Raw genomic sequence first — 21,297 nt, 5'->3', positions numbered from 1 at the left:
GACTAGAGCGGGTGGGAGCAAAAAGTATCGACGGCCCGCTTCTTCTCTTGCCTCAAGTTCTGCATCAGCAGCACAGCAGCAGACAACCTCTGACGTAACTCGCAGATAGACGCGATTTCTAAAATCGAAATCGACAGACGACGACGACGCCTTGCCTTAATTCCCGCGGGAAAGGAGTTGTGCATAAGTATAAGTGCATGCGAGGAGAGGAGAGAGACGAAAACATAGCACGAAACGGGAAAAACTTTAAAGTTGCACACGCACCATAATCGCCGAGAAGTGATTACTATTATTTAAGATCATCCTTGTGTAAAGAAAAGATATTTATCGCTGATTTTTTATCGACGAACAAAAGTGCAAAAGAATAATAATAATAATAATAATAATAATAATAGTAACAACAACAACAGTAATAGATAAGTAAATGAAAAATCGTCTCGCACGTAGGAGGGAATTGGATAAAGATAAAATTTCAAACGTTTTCATTACTCATTTCGCAAAAGCAAGCGCACCGCACGAAACACGTTTTAATCGTTAAAATAGAGATGAGACTCATGGTCAGCTGTTCGTTCTATTTAAAGCTCTAAACCCAAGAAGGCTCTTCTCTTTCCCCTGCCTGACTTATCCAATCGTAGCAGCGGCAGCAGCGGTACTTTTCTACTATCTTTGTCGCCTTTGGACGCGGGCAAAGTCCATCGTCGCCACCACGATGAACACCACAACACCATCGACCGAAAAAAGCTACAAAATAAAATTAAAATTTGTGCCGTATTTGTCAAAGTAGAAATTCCCAAGTCCCGCTATTCGTCGCAACAATATCAACAACTCTCGATAAATTGTCAAATCCTCTAATCGTCGACGTCGCGCTCTTGCTGTCATTTTTCATTACAGCGTAGAAGAAATGACTGGATAAACGGAGTTTGGATACCATGGGTATAATACAAGATCGTTTAAGGAATCATGACTAATGGCGCAGGTACGCACACAAACCAACTGGTTTGGTTAATGAACGTACACACGTAAGTAGACATATTTTTCATCCTCCCGCAACGTCTTTTCGAAACGAACAATAACACACGCATCGTATGTCGCATGCACGTGTTGATATTATTATTAATAATACACCCTCAGCAATGAACGAACGAACCGTACGAACCAAGTTACAAGTTGGCTGCTCGGTATAGTTACGCAACACAATGCAGAGATTATGATATATATGTATACTCGGCACAGCGAGTAAGCAAGCAACCAGCAGCGGGGCGAGTGTGGTCCACTTTCTCCACGTTAGCATTGAAACATATTATATATTGTATGTCACGCTGCCACCAAACGCAACTTGCAAAGGTAGTTTGAATTGGTTGGATCTACCTTCTATCCGACATCTACTACCCCCCCCCAAATCTGTAACATGTCTCTCTATCTGTATAGTTTTTTGCATTATGATTAAAAACACATTCGGCAACTACTCCCCCTGTTTGCATACGACCGAAAAATTGACGAAGAATTGAGTGACTTTTACACACATACACACACACACACACATACATTTCAAAGGTATTCATATAGGCGGATGGTAGGTGCGTCAGCAGAGTTACCAAGAAATCTTAATTACATAGACGAAATGAGAAAAGAAAAAGAGAAGACATACCTGGCAATTCGCCACGTACAAGAAGGTGTAATTAAAGCGAAAATACATTTATTAAAAGACGTCGGCGAGGGGGGAGGGAGGGGGAGGGGAACTAAATACAAACGAGTAAATGCATAAGAAATAAATAATTAATACGGCATCAACGCTTGTTAGAGAACGAAATTACACTCGCCACAGTTTTTAATAATTCTGTTTCTCCAAAGGTCCTATATACTCTCAGGCTATAAATATAGCTACATGGTATACGTGTAACGTACATCAGTGCTGCTGCTGCTGGTGCTGCTTCTATCACGCGATAAATTATACGTTTCAAACGTGTAGTTCCAATAATGGTTTGATTTCTATATAAAGAGCAAGATATACATTTTCCCAGGTCTCAATGTGTCACCCCTCCCCCATCCCGGAATCCCTTCTCCCTCTCTCTCACTCTCTCTCTCACTCTCTCTCTCTCTCTCTTTCTCTTTCTCTATCTTACTAGTAACAAGTTATTTAAGCTGATTATATGTGCATGCTCTATATATTAAGATTACTGTTATTACTATTTATCCTCTTCATTGCTCTTGGAGGACTGCCTTAGTACGAAGGGCAAAACAAAAAGTCCCATATTCAAACTATATACAAACTATACACATATTACCGTTGAGTACTTTGATTAAGATTCTAATTAATTACATTGAAACTGATGCGCGTTAAAGTTATGCAGAAATAATGGAAGACTGTCTAGCATTGATATTTCAGTGATTAAAAAAAGTGTTCGTGGGAAAAAAAAAAAAATGATAAAATGAGAACAATGAAGTGAAACGAAAATCGCATTATAATTGAAGAGAAATACAGATTAAATTTCAATCCAGTCGTGAAAGCATTTGAATTGACTCTTGACACACATTTCAAACAATTAGTACGAAATTCAATGTTTTCATAATCGAATTTTCTTCTCGATATGACGCCACTGGTGGGACTAACAATAAACCGAATAGACAAGCTGTATATAGGTATAGACACAGGTATAGTGCATAAGATTTGGCAATGTGGCGCGCTGATATAGGTATAATCAGTGAAACTTGGCAGCGTTGTTGTGACAAACGTAAGGCGGCTTTGCTTGTGACTTTCAGAAATTTGTTAATACAATTATTGTCACTGGGTTGGCCCGTCAGTCACGTATTTCTATGAAAAATCTGCCGCAATATACGGTAGCAACGAAAAGGTAGCAGCAGCCCGGCTGTTCAAGGATTGATTGACATGCCCCGGCGTTAAATGTGTCTCAATAACGAACGAGCGATCAGAAGCTTGTTATTTTTGTACATTTAAATTAAAAACGAGTGTATAATAAGGTGCGACATTTTAACACACATTCAACACACAAGGTCTTCTCCGTATCGCCGTCTCTCACTCTTAATACTGACGCGAGAGTTGCCCTTTCTCCATTATTTTATATTTCACGCAGTAAAATCACGATGAGGAAACTTTCGCAATAACTAACCGTCTCTCAACTATCGTAACAAAACCCAGAAGGACAAAGAAAATGCTTATACGCAATCTTGTTCCAAGACCGATGATTAGAGAATAAATAAACGACGCTGCTGAGAAAAATGTATTATATATCTTGATGATAAATTCAGATTTCGAAAACCTCAAAAGTAAAAAATGCATCTCTTGTCGCGGGAGGAAAAAATGTTCCTAAATAAAATGGAAAGAAGCTTATCAAATTCACTCATCGCGATAACGATCTCGACGGTACAAAGATTGGGGGGGTATTAAAAGAGATCAAGAAATGGTTAAGGTCGCGTCGTCGTTGTCAGCCGCATGCTAGGAACTGAACCGAGGTTGACTTGGCACTTGCAACGATCGCACGAGCAAGCGAGCAAGAATTACCTGCGCGTACATCTACAATACATAATAATACATAGGGTACGCATATTTATAAAGTCGTCGTCGTCGGAATGACGGTAGCAGGAGGTGGCACATTTCTCAGCATATTCAACGATATCGTTACAGACTGATAAGACGACTGGCCGGCTAGATAATATACGAGTACACTTATTTGTGAACCGCTTGCGGTGGCAAGTGGTACTCGGAGTAAAGGAAAAAATGAACATGTGTACATTTAATGCAAATGAACAAAGCGCTGTATAATTTATACGCGTTGTTTAAATCAACTGTAACGAATCGTCGAATACCTCAAAGGATGCAATAGAGAAACCGATGGTTGGTAGATGTTTGTAGAATTACAGTGTAATAAATCAGCAGTCGTCGAGAGGAGGCTATTAAGACAAACTCTGGCTACACAGGCTACTTGCTGTCGATACCCTTTCGTTGTATCGTGTATTTCTATACTATATACTTTCTATACTATACTTTCTATATATATAAAAATAAAAAAACAAGCAGCAAAATATATTAATACGTGCGAAGTTAAACTCTCTATGACGTCATACGTGTATACATATTTTATATACTCGCAGCCGCGATCGTTCTAGAAAACACAGATTATATAGATGATCTGAAACGACGACGACGTTGGAGACCGTTACTCAATACGAAATATGTAACACATATACAGATATATCTGATGTATTACAATTACTTTGCACAATTGGAATTTCTATAAATTTTTCAAGGGTACGGCACCGGTTGAGACAGAAACAGAGAAATATATTGAATAACTATGAATAAAAAATAAAAAAAATAAAATAAAAAAACAATAACTCACCCTGCATTTTCAGCAGCAGCAATTGACATGTGCCTCCTCTCATCGAGGTTGGGCGAGAGATGATAGAGCGAAGAGAAATCCGTGATCACTGATGTACTTTGTAAACTAAACTGATCAACACACTGTCGTCGTTATAATCTTTTTTCTTATTTTTTTTCTTCTCGTTGTAGTAGTTTTTAAATATTACACTTTACTATTTTACGCTTCGTTAGCGCATCAATTAATTTACCTTTCTCGCAATAGTATTTTTTTATTTTCTAACAATCATGTACAAATATATATATATATATACATACATGCATACACATATATGTGTATATATATGTATACATATCAACACCACTATCACTAGTCAGCCTCGGCACGAACCATTTTATAAATCCCCTTCTACAGTAATATACACAAGACACAGGTATAAATTTCACACTTTTTTTCTCCGTGTTATATGCATCGACACAACTTGGGGTTTCTTCTCCATGAATTATTTTTTTTTTTTTTCCTTCACCAACCACGTTTCAATTTATAAATAAATTTTTCCAAGTTAAATCGACAATAAAATTAATTCATCTTCCTTATCGTAGAAAACCAGATAGTAGAGACGGACGTATGCATTGTTATACATATATTTTGGTTATACATGTAATCACTGGTTTACTTCGTCCGTCGCGGCACAAGAGCAACGGTAGTATAACACACACACGGGACACGCACACACTGATTGCTAGACAAATAGCGTCGTCGATCTTTTTAAATAATACGTGTATAAATCCGTGGAGGTCAGAGAAAACACGTCACATCCGACCTAGATTCAATATTCACGTCGTCGTCGTCGTCGACCCAAATCTGCACAGAGAAACCCAATATGTTCGTCGAATAAAAGATAAACACTAATAACAAATGAGTGGGAGGGGGGGGGGGGGGGGGGGCTGGAATAATAAAAAATTTAAAAAATAAACGAGAATCGGATAAATTTCGGGGAAAGAATTTGCGTTTTGAAATTGACAGTAATAACCACACGATGACACGTCGTAATATAAATAAGCATACGTCAGAATCGGAGGAGCGAATGAAAATTGTTTAAATATATTTCTTTCGGCCGAATTGACGGTGTAGAAACTGAAGAGTTGAGGTTTCGTAACCCTAACCTCAAAAGCCACAAATCACGCTGTTTGGTAAGAACGGAGAGCGTTGATCGAAACGGACTTAAAACAGTTGAAATGACGTGACGACGACCTGAGACGAGAGAGAGGGATCAAGATAACTTTTGCAAAAAACGGAAATCACGGAATTTTAGAAACATTTGGTCGATTTGTTAACTGACAGCGCGCGGAGTTATCACGATCAAATGTCGAAAGTGGTATCCGGTAATTTAACGATCGGATTTCGGCACGATAACACTCATTTCTTTTATCTATGATCAAGATGATTCGTGCAAGGATCGACAAAGCTACGACGACACTTTGGTCGATTCGATATCGGTTAGATGTTCAGAGATTGAAAAAAGAGACGGGGTTTAGAACAACGAGAAGAAGAACAGATGATTTACGCCGCATTGTCATTCCGACAACACCGAATAATGGCTGTTACGTGCGTTTTTTGGCTCAGAATCAGTTTCGTTAAGCCTCTTATCGCGTAATACATTTTTGTTTCCATTCGGGCTTGCAATTAGTCGAGTGAGTGTGTATGTAATGTACGCAGGTAAGTACCGAGTCGGTTGGTCAGTCACCAGGGTCAGCAGAAGGTTTAGTTAAATGCGAAGTTTTGTTGATCCCGACACCGGATCAAGGGGAGCCGTTGCACATGCGAAAATTCGAGAATGTTAACTTGAAACTGCGAATACGCGATGCAGGATATATGTAGCATGTACGAACAGCCCGCGTCGCTCGAACTGCTTCCGAGAGTATGAACTAGAAACTAGAATCTCTCGAGAGGCTAGAAAGAGCGGAAAGGATAACGTAGACAGACACGACGAAGAATCACGAACTGACTCGTTTCGCGAGACTGACAACCGCGCTATAAAAATTGTCCCTTCTTTTTTACGTCTGCTTCACGGACACCGCAGTAATCCGAGACAGCCTGGAATTGCATGGAAATGAAATTGAAATAACCGCGTTTACGCGGTGACATCAATTTTCATTGCTAAACACCTCGGTACCTATTATTCCCAACAACATCAACCTCGCCGTCGTCGTCGACGTCGTCGCGATTTTCAATCCCTCCGAATCTTCTAATCTTCCTTCAAAAACTCACGCGAGTATTCAATTAATACCGCTTGCAAAAAATCACTCCCACTCACTCGCTATATAGTATAGTACCGCGTTGCGTTAGAGGTGTATACGTTTTGCGCATCTGCGAATAATATACGCAGAGAGAAAGAAAATACAAGGTAAGAAGACCGATCAGAGTCGCGTAAATACTGGAGCACCAACAACGTGGAGAAATAACAAATGTTGCGCGTATATTACCACGATCCACGGTCCACGGGTGCAATAATACGTGTAGAGAGGCGCGCGGCGCGCGCGCGCTGTTCCCGTCCTTAGTTGCGTCTACCTATGTGTGTGTGCACTTGATTAGGTACGTGACGTCACGATGGGGGTTACATTGCTTAGCGATTGTCACCACGCATAGGTACATAGAGGCGACGTTGATACGTACAAAATCACCGAGTAGCGAATTGTTGCGACGTCGTTTACCGTCGCACACTTCACACCTGACACAGACAGTCGCACGCACAGGGTAAAAATCTATCCCAGTTTCGTAGAAACAAGCAGGCAAGTTGCAACTGGCCGAGGGCGACTCGACTCTACTCTCTTCCCACTTATTTAGCAGACGCGTTTGCACTTGCACGACACACCGCGGCGCAGCACACCGCACACACAAAGTCTGGGTTCTCCTGGGTTGTTTACGTCGCCGCGATAACCAGACGAATCGCCGTCGTCGCTGGATATTCGCGGTGTTCGAAAAATGGCATAGTTACGAAATTTCCTTATTTTTTTTTTCCCCACGTCAGACGGTGGGGAGTCGAAACAATGTCGTAAATACGATAGAAAAACCCGGCACTAGCCGATACGCAAACCCACTTGGGTTTACGCGAAACAACTGACTCAACGCAATCAACTGCAAGCACGGCAGGCCAACGGCAGAATCCGCTAGGCGGCAGCACGTTTATCTTACGTGGGGCTCCGGCGGCCGCGTTCACGTTATGCCGAAGAACACCAAGAACTTTACGATCGACGAGGGCCACTACCAATATCAAGACCGCCAAGTGCACGAAGTCGGCAATGATCCATGCCGCAGAAAACTAGACCAGACGACCTACATATTCGCCATTCTATTTCTCTTCGAATTCCTATTTTTATTCACATTTCTCCACTTCTTTTTATCATCCCTCCGTTCAGGTATACGCGCGTACAGAGCCAACATGTGTCGATTTCGAGATTCTTCTGTTTTCCTCTTTTTTTCTTTATTTTGCAACTTTTTTTTTTTTCAGTCAAGTTCAAACAGAATCTCCTCGTTCCCAATCATGCCATGATTCTCTAAACAATACTTCCACCGGTGGAATAACATCGTGTTTGTTTAATTTCTAAATTACAATGAGCCCGTTGATCAGATTTCCATGATAGTCTTCTGGGAAAAAAAAAACTGCTGGTTCGTTTCAAGCGCGGCGGTACACGATTTTCTCTGTTGTTTTTTCATTATCATTGGATTTACGTTATTTTTCTGTTTTTTCTGAAATAGATAATTATTTTGTCACCTCTTAACACACGTCGTCATCAATAAATCGTATTTATAATATCGCGCTTAAGGTTTTAAACGAATAAACAAAGTTCATCCGACTTTTCCTTTATACACGGAAGACTCTGCCTTCTCTTTCCTATTTCCCCCTCTTTTTCTCTCTCTCTCTAAGTTAATAAATATAACTGTGAATTTAGCGCGCGTACGACAAAGCGCGCTAAACGACCTGCATGCTACAGGCGAACTTTTACTTATGGGCTCTAGCAAATTTTATAGTAGGTAACATCTGAGGGACAGTCGCGTTAAAAAATTCCGAGCCTCGATGTCCGCTTAAGATTGCGAATCCACATAAGCGATATTCTAAATTTTATTAATCGATAATTCGAGGAATTTTTAGTTTCAGAGGAATAATAACAGATTCTACGTTTGATGAAATGACAACGCGCAACATTGAAATTAATGTTACACCAAATAGATACAAAATGTTAGGTACAACGATTTTAACTGCCAATTTCTTAATTTGTGACAAACATCTGATTTTATCGCCTGATGAAACGAAACGAAAAAATATATTTGTCAAGTTATAATTTCAATTGCCAGAAAAAAAATAGAAAAACTCGTAGTGACTGTCAGTTATGGAAATAACAGTTGTTTCAAAACGTGATACTTGTACAATGTACATACAATAGTACAATTTATGCATTAATACACAGATGGTGTGTTTTTCTATCGAATCGAATATATACTTATTGAATTTCTTTTTGAAATCCTCTGTCAAACGAAAACTGAATTATATGTACGGTCATGGTAAATGATACTAACTAGATTTTATTCCAGCTACGTCTTTGACTTGCGTCAAAATCATTATTGTTGTTATTGCCCGTGCAGTTATTATAACCTAGTATTAATTGCTTATTGTCAAACCCCCTGCAGAATTAATAAGTTGCCGAAAATAAGTGTCACTCTTTTTCTCTCTTACACACATTACTTAATGCTCAATATATTATAATTATATGACTGTACATAATGATGATGTAATAAATTCTATAAGTGTGTAACATAAAAAATGCACTATAAGATAACGGCATAGAGAATAATAATAAATTAAATAATATTTTACTGTCTATAAAGGATCTCTTAAATTTTATATAAACTATGTTCATATGAAGTAATCTCTCAAGACATCATATTAAAATTCAAACTACATAAACATTCTTCAGGAAAAACATACAGTCTCATTCTTATCCTTAAAATATCGCGAACATCTACCTGGAAATATAATTGAATTAAATATATTAGAAATTCCACTATCTTGCCAGATGCATACTATTGATGTTCTTCGATCAAACTGACAATCTTCTCATTTCCCTTTTCTGTAGCTAGCTGTAAAGGTGTACGGCCCAATTTATCAGTGATTTTGAGATCTGTTAGAGGAACTAAAATTCGACACACGCTAATCGAATCTGCTATAATTGCTCTATGTAGAGCAGTGTAACCATCAGCATCTTTCATATTTGTCTTTGCTCCGCATTCCAGAAGGTATTCAATGATCCTAATGTGCCCTTGGGTTGCTGCTCTGTGAAGGGCAGTGGCGTTCCCTGCTCGGGTTTTAGCATTAACGTACGCTCCGTTATCCAATAGTAATTTACACACCCAATAATGACCATTTCGAGCGGCGTAATGCAGGGCTGTGTAACCGGCCGAATCCACTCTGTCGACAAGGGCTCCTTTCGTTAGCAGATATTTGACACGATTTATATAATCTTGTTGAGCTGGAAAGAATGTTACGGTAAAGAAAAATCGATGTCATCAAAGCTATTAAAATAAAATAATACTGAATGAATATTTACCTGCAAACCAGATCCCACGCTCAAACTCCATTTGAGCGAATGTCTGTCGAATTGATGATACCTCCTCAGATGAGCAAGAATGTTCTTTGCTGTGATGTGCCATATTGGTTTCCCTGAAACTTGTACATTCTTTTAATGTTCCGACAGAAGCTAATTCACTATTCAATTATTTTGTTAATATATTTTATTCCACTGATATGATAATAAACAGGAGTATGATGCCGAAATAAGAATACAATGTTGTCATATATTATTATATTCAATCACGTAATATAGGAAATACAATCATTATGGAATGTGGGACTCGAATAATAATGTATAATAGATTAGTTTGTGACTTCTCAAACAGTAAAACAACAGTGCAAGGTACAGTTTTCTTTAGGTACAAGTTTGTTTGAAAATAAACACTATAGTGTCCCTCAATTACCAAACTTAAATTCCATTAAATAACTTACAAAGTTATTCCCTTCACCTTGTATAATATATTAAAAAGTCGCTAAAAAAAAAAATGTTCAGAAATAAAATAATACATCGTTCAAATCTTTATACGATCATACAATTAGTTGTTAACAAAAAAAAAAAAATGGTGCTTAGCTAAAAATAAAAGGATATTTTAACCCTCACATCTTGATCGGGATACTAAACACGTTCCAAACCCCATAACTGTGCAAGTATTTGCTATAGTGTTAAGTTAAATTGTTAAATAAATAATTTCTAATAAAAAAAAACGTTCATTCAACCAGTGAAAACGTCTGTCAATAATTTGAACCTATTCAAGTACTTTAAATGGTTTTATAAACACACTATAAAACCTTGATTCAAATATTTAATGCTCCCAATCAAATAAACTGTCAAGATATTCAACATCGGTTTAAAAATATTTAATTGAAATTAAGTAAGATGTTTTAAAAAATTGTTAAAATCAACTCTATCAGCATGATCAGATTCATAATATATTATGAATATCAATCACTTGAAACGCATAAACATTCACTACAGAAATTACATGACAGGTGTGTTACCGATGTGGAATAATAGCTGGTGGCAGAATCTAATAGCTAACCAATCCATCGTAAGACTACTTAAGTGAGAGAAATTTTTTTTTTTACATTAACATAACTGATTCAGTTTTTGTGTTTGACGGTCAGAAATTTAACCAGTTTGAAATGTGAAAGAGTTCAGTATAGGTTTATAATTCAATTTTGTTACAGGTTGTGGTACTACCGTTTAGTTTAGATTTCATATCATTAACCCTTTGCCGACCATATGGTTTCTTCTCACTGACATTGCCTGTCAACATGAATAATTTCGTCTTCAGCTCTTTTTCCCCCACTTAGGGCTTTTCAAAAATTTCGGAAAAACGCAGGTATTCAGTTTCAGGTGCCTACTTAATAATCCAATGTTAATTACGAAATTTTCAATCAGTAGAAATTGTTGAATATTCAAAAATTTCAGAGTGCTCATTTTATTAATAATCGATATCTCAGCAACAAATTGTTATGAAGAAAAGATATTGTAGGGTTTCAAACTTGTTATAATTTTTTATGAAAACCTATTCCCATTGGACTCCACTCAAAAAAAACCCTATTTATTTCGGCATCTCAATATGGGCTATTTTGTAAGGTGCATGTTTCTATAAAATTGAGCTACTTCCTTCTTTTGCCCACACTTAGGAACTTCCTAACAATCCAAAAAAAATTCAAGTAATCTATCTCAGATCTCTACTTGATATTCCAATAGTTTTCGTTAGAAAGTTTAACTTATTTAGTAATTATAAATTGGTAAACGTAGTATACCAGAATTTATGATAATTTTTCACTGTAAATGATTGTTTTCGGGGTTAAATGTTCCGATTGTATGTTAGAAATGTCAAGACTACTGAGAAAATACAAACTCCAGACCAACCTGAATGTACCGGAAAAATAAGCACCCGAAAACATCACTTTTTGATATGATAGCTCGCTAAAAACTTCTTGTTGCAGGTTAGGTTTATGTACTATGTTTTGAAGTGTTAAAATGAAGAGAAAAATACAAATTTTGGACCTACTTCAATTACGCCAAAAAGCAACACAGTCAGCCAACATGGACGATTTGGCCTGGCTCTCCTCTAGCGTCCCGTACTTGACAACGGCCGGGTGAAAAATGGCGGGCTTTTGGTAAGATTTTTTTTGAGGGGGCGGGGGTACGGGGCTGTGGTATCGTCCATGTTGGCCGACGGAGGGTTAACATACGGTTAATACCGCTACGCTTTGGTTAAACCAATCAGAAAACCCATCCAAGGTGACGTCAATGAGGCTTGGTAGTTTGTCCTTTAGTGTTTATGTTATTACTTTTCCAACTGTTGACCGCACAAACTTGTATTTTCAGCAAGCATAGTATACGAAAATAAATGAGTAATCTCAAGTAACCTATTTAAGTGATTTCTGTGACGTCATCTCGGATATGCGCAGACTGAGTGAAAATCAGTCTTCAGTACTGACACACCTTTCTGTAATCCATGAGAATTAATGAAAAAAAAATTGATCGTTGTGTCCATATGCAGATTTACGAGATACAATTTCTTCATAAGAAATATTATTCATTTGCTACAAATATATATATATATATATATATATATATATATACAGTATAGGTATATATATTTGTATACTCATATGTAAATAAGTTGTCGGTATAAACTTAAAATAGATTAACAAACTTATATAAACACATATATATATATATTTATAGTTGTATATTCATATGTAAATTAAAATAGAATAATAAAATTGACAATTGTTTAGTAGTTTCATGTTGTAAAATTCAATCAATGACAATATCTTCCTTCTTGGTAATCACCATCCCAGTTTAAGCTGAATTAATCCAATACACCAATAGTATTTGTATATTCCTACGTTAAATGGTAACTACTTATTCTAATTTTTTTTGTTCTGTTGCATCTTTGATAGTGGTTGCTTTAAAAAAATACGATTCGTTTCAGAATAGTATACTACTTACAAGAGGGATACCTTTATCACTATTTCTAAAACTGCGGTTACTATAACGTCAGTTTGAAATCAAGGCAAATTGGGAGTAAAAAAAGAAAATGAAACAAAGAAGAAACAAATTGTTACAGAATCTCGTAACATTTTTAGATTATAAGTTACGCTGAGAGTTTTGGTCCACGCTGAACGCACGTGGCGTCAATTTGTTTTAACATATTTTCACAGATTTTTGGTATCATTTCACGGAGACATTCATTCAAGCGAAAAGGTTTGTGGCTTTGTTCAACATTCATTGTGCAAATGGTGCTCGATTATACATGTATATTCTGAGGTTAATACATCAAGTGTTCAAGTGACGCTTAAATTTCTCTTTGCAGAGTCCAAAGTATTTCTGCTTCCCCTGTACTAGAGACAACCTTGTAACCAAGCTCCGCCAAAACGTTTATAACAGGAACTGGTGGTCCTTGAACGTAAAAAAAAAAAAATAAAAAAAAAAAAAAAAAAAAAACCAAGTCAATTTTGTCAGCAGTTTAGAATAGTTGGCAAATTATTTCTTAAATTGAAAACAAATGGTAAAAACATAATAATTTTATCACTACATAGTCACCTTTGATTGTAATGCCATTGACCACATTTTGGCCAGAGTTTGGAAAGCGTCTAGTGAGTGCCACGGTCTCCTCATTCGATAGACCAAATACTGCACAATCAGTCGCAAAAGGAGAACCCTTTACGGCGACGTAAGAATAACTTTCCGTGCTGATCATGCTAACCAGTTTCTCAGACATGGCTTCTCAATACTTGAAAACTCTGGTAGTAGAAAAACTTTAAATGACGTTGTCTTTTAATTCTAGAATGCAAAAGGATATTGCTATTAAAGTTCCAATTTGGTACACACACTCACCTAATATACAGAATTCAACAAACTTGTTTCCAATTCTTGAGTAAGGGATTGAAAAAAAATATGTACGATGACTAAAAAAGAATGAAATCTTTATTTATGCATTTATTGTATTACATTGTTAACTGACATGTAATAAACTTCAAATCTTTGTCTTCGAATAATTGCTTTTTGTGATCAAGCACCATTTAGATGAGATTTAGATGCCGCATCTCAAAATAATGAAATTTTGTATTCAGTAACCGTTATATGGGTCCGTTTAAATATTACGTCGCACTTTCAGGGGGGTAGGGCTTAGCCTCACTGTGACGACCTGCGATGGGGGGGGGGTTGGGACGGATTACACTCGTAGTGTCACAGGCAATTAACATTATCCGTCATATTATTAACAAATTTTCAATTATATAAAGGGGAGGGGGGGGGGGGGGGCGAAATGTGCGAACGAAATAGATCATCTAACGAAGAGAAGGGAGTAAAAAACTGTTTTACGATGTGGGATGTGGGGGAGGGGGATCCAAAATGGCCAAGAATAGCGTGACGTAATATTTGAATGGCTCCTAAGCGATTCAATTATTTTACAGCTTTTTTGCTTCTTCTAAACAGCCGGGAGTCATGTATCATATAACATGAGGCAGTCTACTTCTACTCTGATCGATGATTTGTCGTTCACGTTCTTCCTTGAGTTGCATCATCCGAGTTTCATGAGCCCAGCGTAGTTCACTGTGAGCTTTATCTCTTTCGTATTCCCACTGAAATCTTTCTAGTTCCAAAGTTTTGCGCCTGAGTTCCAATTCAGCAGTGCGTCTAGCAGCTCTTTTCTCCAGTAACTGTTCTTGGTAAATTTTATTTTGCAGTGAAAAGTACCCCGGAGAATGCCTTGTGATTAATGAACATGGAGAAATCCTTTTTGAGCCGTAGGTTTTTCTTTCTTGACCGGTGGTTCCGCGTTCTTGTGATCCAGCTGGGAACAATTTGAGTTGAGAACAAAAAAAAATATGAAATTGAAGAAGTCAAAGAAAGGAGAAATTTTGTTGTAATCAAGTTTACCCCCAGAAGCAGCTTCCGTCACATCGCGATTTCCATCCCATTCCCTGTTGGTTCCAGCATTGCTACTAGACTCATTACTTTGTATATCACCATCTCTATTGGCCCATTGCGTTCCAGTTTGCATCACAAGTTCAATATTTGGTGGAACATTGTTGCTTGAGACGTCAGTATAAATTTGCTGTTTGTATCCCCAGTCATCTAAATTGTCAAGCTCAGTATCTGTGATATTACTTTGTTCAAATTGAGCTGAAGCTTCCTGACTAGACCACACATCAGTCTTTTTGATGCTCTGGATAGTACCTTTATTCTTTTTACTGTGTGCAACTTGGATAAACTGTTGCCTTACATCCTCGGGGCATTTCGGGCAACGCTCCATGTGCCGTTCCATCCGTGTTGCATTTTGAATGTAAGATTGATCACAGAACTTGCAAAATGCAATCACCTGCGCTCCGTCTACCTTTTTGTTATAATAGTTCCACACAATACTTCGTTTTTTCACCATTGTGAGCAAAAAATTGTTCTCTTTCACACTCAAACACGCTACTGGCACCTTAGTTTTATTTTCTCAGTTTAAACATGTACGTATATGAACATACATACATTCTCGTAAATAATCGATCTATTTAATGCATTGCATTCATTTTCAGAAGTTGCTAAAAAAAAACAATGCGCATTTGCATCTCTCAGAATCTTGCAGTTTAAAAATAAAATGACGTCAAACAAACAGAATGTCATTCGGTTATTCCAACCGTTTGCCACACACAGAATAAAAAAGGATTTATAATATTTGACAGCTCATACGCGTGCATTACAATCTTTAAATGTCAAAACCGCTAGAACATAACCTCAAATTTTCACCAAAGATCGTAATGCTGATAGAAATTACATTAGAGGGGGCGAAATTGTTTTGCACATCATATAAGGTGCGCAAAGTTGATAAAATCGTTTAAATTCGTAAGTAAACGGCAAAACGATTTTGCAGAATTATTAAAATTTTATTCACAGATCTTGACGCTATATGAAACACGGACATTGACTGACATTAGAAAAGGTGGCGCTGAGGGCATGGGGATGAAATAGGGATAAGTAATTAAGCAGGGACGAGAGGGGAAATTTCTTACATTCGTGGAGGGGATATTAAATGCCATGAATCAAATGCAAAACAGTGTTTCGGACCGTGAAAATCCGATTTTCTTTGTCGTTCCTCTTTTACTTTCATTTTAATTTTCGAGTAATTATATTTTTATCGACTTTTTTGGTTCCTCAACTTTGGGCATTTCGAGAGTTCGTAAGGACATAGATGTACATAAAGGAAAGATTGACAAAGGTAAATAAATCAAGCATAAAAATATTTTTAAACATTAAACTTGGTGTTCCAAAATACAACACTTGAAACATTAATTTTGTCAGATTTGTACAAAATTTATAATCAGAGTAATTGTCCGTGGAATTTACGAATCAACCCACTTACTTGTTAGAAGTTATGTTGAACGTAATAGTAATAATAGTATTCTTATTACGACAGTTTACTTATTAATAAAAATGTTCCATACAACTAAATGCAATAGAATATAACCCACATACCAGTTTTAATTGGTGGCTCAGGTTCAGGCTCAGCAAAATCCTTTCTCATAGTCCACATGTACTCATTGTAGTCCTGTTTGACACTGGTACTTGAGGATGCGACAACTTTGTAACCAAGTACTTCTAATGCAGTTAAAACGACGCAGGGATGTTGTAGGTAAACGATAGTGGAGTCGTCACAGTACCCTCCAGAAGCAAACCGAGTCAACTGTTCTATGTCAGCAGCTAAAATAAATCAATGCTAACTGGAGTCACATTACAAAAGTGCAAAATTCACTGAATTGATACCTTGGCGATAACGTATCTTTACACTGTACGTAAGATAATAATAAATATGAAGCTGATTAGGATTTTTGTTCAGCTAATATTTGCACCACTTCACTTATTGGCTCAATAAATGAGAAGTTTTTTTCAATTTATGTACATGAAACCATAGTAATTGAATATTGCTATCCAAATCTAAAGGTAGGTTGAGTATTAGTAATTTCTTGATAGGATATGAAAGTGTACGAAATTCTAGGGACTCTAAATGAATGATTTAATGATTGTGAATACAGCATCTAAGATAAATTTCCAGAAGCCACGTGATCAGATGAAAACTGAATGAAAAGTGAATTTTGCATGTATTTATAATTAAATATTCTATGATTCCATCCAACGATAAGCGATGGGATTTTAAAATTGAGGAATGATGTTACTACAAGCTAAATATTAAAGGGGTAGAAGACAAAAGCAAATCACCTTTCACTATGCTAAATGTAATTTGAAATATTTGGATATGTACTAATGATCAATTCTACCCTCTTAACAACTGTGTGATTATATATCGCGTACCTTTAAGACCTGAGACAAGGACTCTCCAGGGATACCTGTGACTATACGAAGCAAGGTTACCCCTAACCAGAATGTATGGCATCTGTGATAGCAATTTTAAACGAGCTGCAACATACACAAACTTGCTTTAGAATTGACACAGACTTAAATGACACTACAGAATAGCTGCTGTAATGATCCATGAATAATTGTTTGGTGAACAACACGTTGACATCGAGGAGTAAAAAAAATGCAGAAACTTATTATTATAAAAGCAAGCAGTCAAATGAATTTCGAAGTACAAGTGAAAAATGCACTGATATTTCAATGACAACGCAACTCTACAATGTTAATTGATAGATTAGTATAGTTCACGTTGGAATTCCAGAAATGACAAACAGAAAACGATGGGAGAAAACTGTTAAAAGCGGGCGGATAAAATCAGTGGGAATACCAAACGCCCACTGTACATCTGTACATTCATGTAAAATTCAGGAGTGGACCTTTAAATGTAAAAATCTGAGTTAACAGTGATTACTTTACCACTTAACAGCCTTTCAGTCTTGCAAAAGACTTGAGTATCAATTGTATGTCATAATTTGATATCCAATCCGATTGAGGTATTTCATTCGTTGCAATAGCCTCAAGAAATTCGAAATTATTTACTCAGAAAAATGTTCAGATCAACGCAAAAGAGGGCTATCTGCTCTTCACACGTCACAGCTATATACAAACTAATTCGACAGCATAAGTACGAAAATGGCGACATTTTTACCATTTCCGTGTGTCACATGGTAAATCAGTGACTAACTTCATAGATAGCCAGTTGAGATGCCGCCGAATGGTTGAAATTGAACCGCGCGAAGAAGGAACTATTGTTGAAGACAAGTAATATTAAGACATGATTATTATACGAAGATTTATTCGTGTGTGCGGTGAAAGTTGTACTTCAAATTATCGTCGTCCTTTAAAATTTCTATCATCTGAGTTTCGGGGGTTTCGGATGAATCCAAACCACGGATCCAAACGCGCTGACCGAAGAATTCGAAGGCCACGCACCAACTATCGAAGCATGCGCGATACTGGCGCGCGTGCAGGAGACGCGCGTATGTTAGTAGGTAGGTTAGTAAGTTCGGTGGGTTGCCGATGATTGCCGCGTCAGGCGTAGATTTGAATTTCTCAAACTAACCTCAGTACGCGGACACTCCTTGATTTCTAACCTCAGAGTAGTTAGTTTCCGCTGCATAAATAGTTGTGCGCAGAAAAGTATTTACAGAAGACCGTGATGTAATTTTGAGTGAATTTTTGGGTATTTTGGATGCATATATGATGAGTTATGACAACTTATACTGTGCCAGTGGCCGTGTGATGCGTTAAAACCTCCGCGAGAGCGTCGCTATATCCTACAGCCATTTAGTCAACGGCCACAATGGTCGATTGTATTTTCGGCAATAGCGAGGGCATCGAAGCACCCAGCCGAATAGACCAAACACGACTCTTCTACCAATGAAGAACGGAGAGGCCTTCTCTTCGCTTGAAATCAACTGAAAGGTGGCCCCTGAAAGCAGCACCCCAAAGTCGTAGCCTGTCCATGAGAAACAGATGAGAAAAAAGGCAGTAGTTGTCCAATCACAACCTCAAATCCCGGTCCCCTATTTTCACGGAGCGCTCAGCGCTCAATCGAACAGCTCCAAAGTTGATTTTTGTGACAAAACGAGTGCCGATTCCGTCTCCACAGATTTATTACTTTTTTTTTTTACATCGTGAGTGACTGTATTAAGGAATAAGAGTGTTGCGTTATAGTGCCTGAATAAATCCATAACGGATAATATATAAAATATAAAAATTCCGGCTTATATGTGCACGACAATAATTTTAGCAAACACATGTTATAAAATTTATCACTTGTCATAGCTTGGATAATTTTCGCGTTCACTACAGCGCTAACAGCTAATTGTGAATACTGAGGGAAACTTGATTGAATCTTTACGCTTATCTTGACCCTATGCGTGGTGTCGACCAAACACCAATGTTTGTATTTTCTGTCGACGCTGTCTACAAAAGTGCCCATGAATGTCCTCAGCAGTGTTACAGCCATGGATGTTGACTGTCCTGTAATCACCTTAAAGCGATCTAGCAGTGCTCCGATGATTAACGAGATCAGTGCTACAATGTCTGTCACCTCGACGTCTACCTCTGCTCCGAGGTAAGTTCAAACTTTTTAGTGCTGTCTCCCTCAATTCTACCTAACAAATTGTTGAAATCCTTTTCAGAGATGCTGTCTCACCTTTCAATTTGTATTCAAATTTACCACGGACAAGACGTTTTAGTACCAGTGTAAGTAGCAGTCTGATATTGAATATTAGAGCCTGTGTATTAATATGCTTACCAAATTGTCTTTACACTTTTCAAATATCTTTGCATACTGCAAGTTAACCAGGGAATCAGAGTTATATTTTAAAGTCAAGGCATTGAATCAGTAATGTACCAAAGCCATGGCCAAGTAGAGCCAGATAAATTTTATGTCCATTTTTTCTAAAAACAGAGTCCTGGAGGCGGTGGTATACCACGTCTTACTCCGAGAGTGAGTCAGCTGCGACAGGAAGAATGCGTGGATGTAGCTGGTCGTGAAGCTGCACACGAAAAAGAAATACACAGTGCAATGCAAATGTCTCAATCATGGGAAGACCTCAGGCTGGATGCCGAAGGCCTCTCCTTTAAAGACTCAGAGTCTCCTAGTCATCAGCTAAACAAATCAGACCGACAAAATTCCAAGCGGACTATTGATCCTCTAACTTTGAACCTCAATGCTGCTGGACCACCATTGTGCTCCTCACCGTCACCTACTAGATCAGGACTCGGACAACGACAGTGCTATTCACCTGGAATTCAAATAACTTGGAAAAATAATCTTTCTCCTAGTCCTACTAGAAAAGCTTTCGCAACAAGGTAAAGTCCAATGATTAGCAAGGTGAATATGACGAATACGATGGTAATGCATCATATGCATGATTGTTGTCCTTGAAGAAATTGAATTTGCATTATCTCTCTTAGGCGTAGCCTCAGCCCAATAGCCACCATTCGTGCAAGCTGTCTGGGCCCAGTTAAGAGAAAGTTTGAATTAGATGACAACAATGGAGACCAACATCTGCTACCTCCAGCTAAGAGAACATCAAGTCTTGTTATTTCGCACTCCAACAGGTGAAGAACATTCCATTTGTTTGGTAATTGGTCAATAACATCTTGCCATAGTTGGAGCAAAATGATGCTTAAAGTAAAAAACGATAGTAAAAGAGCTATCAGGTCAATGTATTTAGGTGACTAGCAAATATTGGCAAAAATTTCAACGTTTTATTCTCTTTTCAAATAGACTCGAAGGAATATCCAGCCCGCTACCAGGGTCACTTGGCTCTGTGGGAACACCTGAATCTTTGTCTAGTGCAGACTCGCCAAACTTCTCTTTCCGAACTGCCGACAGTCCATCTCCTGGGAGAATCTTATCAAGTGGGGACGAACCAATGTCTGATTCGTCAGGTGATCTAACTAAAGCTTCCGATGAAGTCCAATCAAATAATATCACTCAGCATAATCAGAGGTGAATATATTTAGTTTCTAACCATTTATACATAAACGCGTCAACTTTACAACTTCAATGTTTTGTAACATAGTACGATCTGTCGATCGTTAAAAATTTTGTGTAATCTTGTAGAAATGATAAATAAATACTATGCTGATTGCTACTTGCCCAAAGGTGCCACAGCTGAATGCAGATGAATTAATTCTGTAACAGTATCGATGCGAGATTTATCAGTCTCGAGCATAGATTTTAATTACATTAAATTGTCAGGTGCCATCAGCTTGCATAAAAGATTTTTTCGATTAAGAATAATAAAATTATAAGATTTTTTTCACACACTGTAACAAGAAACAATGTTTTTTTTTCGATGTTGTAAATTTTCAGACCTATTTATCAATCGATAGTTAGTGATTGTGTAATGTAGATATGATACGCTCGAAAGTGAGAAGAC

The 21,297-nt window shown here is 37.6% G+C and overlaps 4 protein-coding genes across 20 annotated transcripts in view; 1 reads left to right on the top strand and 3 right to left on the bottom strand.

Moving 5' to 3' along the window:
• LOC107223568 (nuclear receptor coactivator 2) overlaps nt 1-7,483 on the bottom strand; it is a 58,914-nt gene extending 51,431 nt beyond the window's left edge. For 3 of the 14 annotated variants that reach the window (XM_046730754.1, XM_046730751.1, XM_046730753.1), the window contains exons 1-2: nt 7,014-7,481; nt 4,359-5,201 (exon numbers count right to left, since the gene is read on the bottom strand). In XM_046730754.1, the coding sequence (XP_046586710.1) occupies nt 4,359-4,387 (29 nt within the window). In that variant the 5' untranslated portion in view covers nt 4,388-5,201; nt 7,014-7,481. Of the gene's footprint in view, nt 1-4,358; nt 5,202-6,064; nt 6,321-6,513; nt 6,633-6,654; nt 6,802-6,823 lie in introns of those variants that run through there. The other 11 variants (XM_046730755.1, XM_046730757.1, XM_046730743.1 and 8 more) reach the window with 9 other exon arrangements.
• Nucleotides 7,484-9,262: 1,779 nt separating this feature from the next.
• Nucleotides 9,263-18,294, bottom strand: LOC107224257 (ankyrin repeat domain-containing protein 39 homolog). Of its 4 annotated transcripts, none has more exons than XM_046730760.1 (5): nt 18,045-18,294; nt 17,291-17,395; nt 16,457-16,681; nt 9,944-10,072; nt 9,263-9,865 (listed from the first exon to the last, which is right to left on the bottom strand). In XM_046730760.1, the coding sequence occupies exons 2-5, from the start codon at nt 17,370-17,372 to the stop codon at nt 9,420-9,422; spliced, it is 882 nt and encodes a 293-aa protein (XP_046586716.1). In that variant the 5' UTR covers nt 17,373-17,395; nt 18,045-18,294; the 3' UTR covers nt 9,263-9,419. The 4 variants fall into 4 exon arrangements, with proteins under 4 accessions (XP_046586716.1, XP_046586715.1, XP_015519732.1 ...); XM_046730759.1 differs by lacking the exon at nt 18,045-18,294 and adding an exon at nt 17,813-18,012; XM_015664246.2 differs by lacking the exon at nt 18,045-18,294 and adding an exon at nt 17,813-18,018 and having other exon boundaries at nt 9,712-9,865; nt 9,944-10,062.
• LOC107224256 lies at nt 14,242-15,445 on the bottom strand. Its single transcript, XM_015664242.2, has 2 exons — nt 14,873-15,445; nt 14,242-14,786 (listed from the first exon to the last, which is right to left on the bottom strand). Exons 1-2 carry the CDS (start codon nt 15,372-15,374, stop codon nt 14,443-14,445), a joined length of 846 nt encoding a protein of 281 aa, XP_015519728.2. The 5' UTR covers nt 15,375-15,445; the 3' UTR covers nt 14,242-14,442.
• A 389-nt stretch (nt 18,295-18,683) lies between the features above and the next one.
• Nucleotides 18,684-21,022, top strand: LOC107224255 (P2R1A-PPP2R2A-interacting phosphatase regulator 1). The gene is made up of 5 exons (XM_015664241.2): nt 18,684-19,475; nt 19,543-19,606; nt 19,815-20,218; nt 20,324-20,470; nt 20,640-21,022. The coding sequence occupies exons 1-5, from the start codon at nt 19,339-19,341 to the stop codon at nt 20,866-20,868; spliced, it is 981 nt and encodes a 326-aa protein (XP_015519727.1). The 5' UTR covers nt 18,684-19,338; the 3' UTR covers nt 20,869-21,022.
• The last annotated feature ends 275 nt before the right edge of the window (nt 21,023-21,297 follow it).

The sequence above is a fragment of the Neodiprion lecontei genome, chromosome 2, assembly GCF_021901455.1.
Source record: "Neodiprion lecontei isolate iyNeoLeco1 chromosome 2, iyNeoLeco1.1, whole genome shotgun sequence".
In the NCBI taxonomy this organism is placed as follows: Eukaryota; Metazoa; Arthropoda; class Insecta; order Hymenoptera; family Diprionidae; genus Neodiprion; species Neodiprion lecontei.
This window is presented reverse-complemented; position numbering and strand designations above follow the sequence as displayed.

Coding starts and splice junctions, on each gene's coding strand:
- LOC107224256 (XM_015664242.2), bottom strand. CDS start 15,374: ATGGTGAAAAAACGAAGTATTGTGTGGAACTATTATAACAAAAAGGTA. Junction 14,787..14,872: donor GACGGAAGCTGCTTCTGGGG/GTAAACTTGATT, acceptor AATTGTTCCCAG/CTGGATCACAAGAACGCGGA.
- LOC107224257 (XM_046730760.1), bottom strand. CDS start 17,372: ATGCCATACATTCTGGTTAGGGGTAACCTTGCTTCGTATAGTCACAGG. Junction 16,682..17,290: donor CCTTGTCTCAGGTCTTAAAG/GTACGCGATATA, acceptor GATTTATTTTAG/CTGCTGACATAGAACAGTTG. Junction 9,866..9,943: donor GCGTGGGATCTGGTTTGCAG/GTAAATATTCAT, acceptor CATTCTTTCCAG/CTCAACAAGATTATATAAAT.
- LOC107224255 (XM_015664241.2), top strand. CDS start 19,339: ATGAATGTCCTCAGCAGTGTTACAGCCATGGATGTTGACTGTCCTGTA. Junction 19,607..19,814: donor CAAGACGTTTTAGTACCAGT/GTAAGTAGCAGT, acceptor TTCTAAAAACAG/AGTCCTGGAGGCGGTGGTAT. Junction 20,219..20,323: donor AGAAAAGCTTTCGCAACAAG/GTAAAGTCCAAT, acceptor TATCTCTCTTAG/GCGTAGCCTCAGCCCAATAG.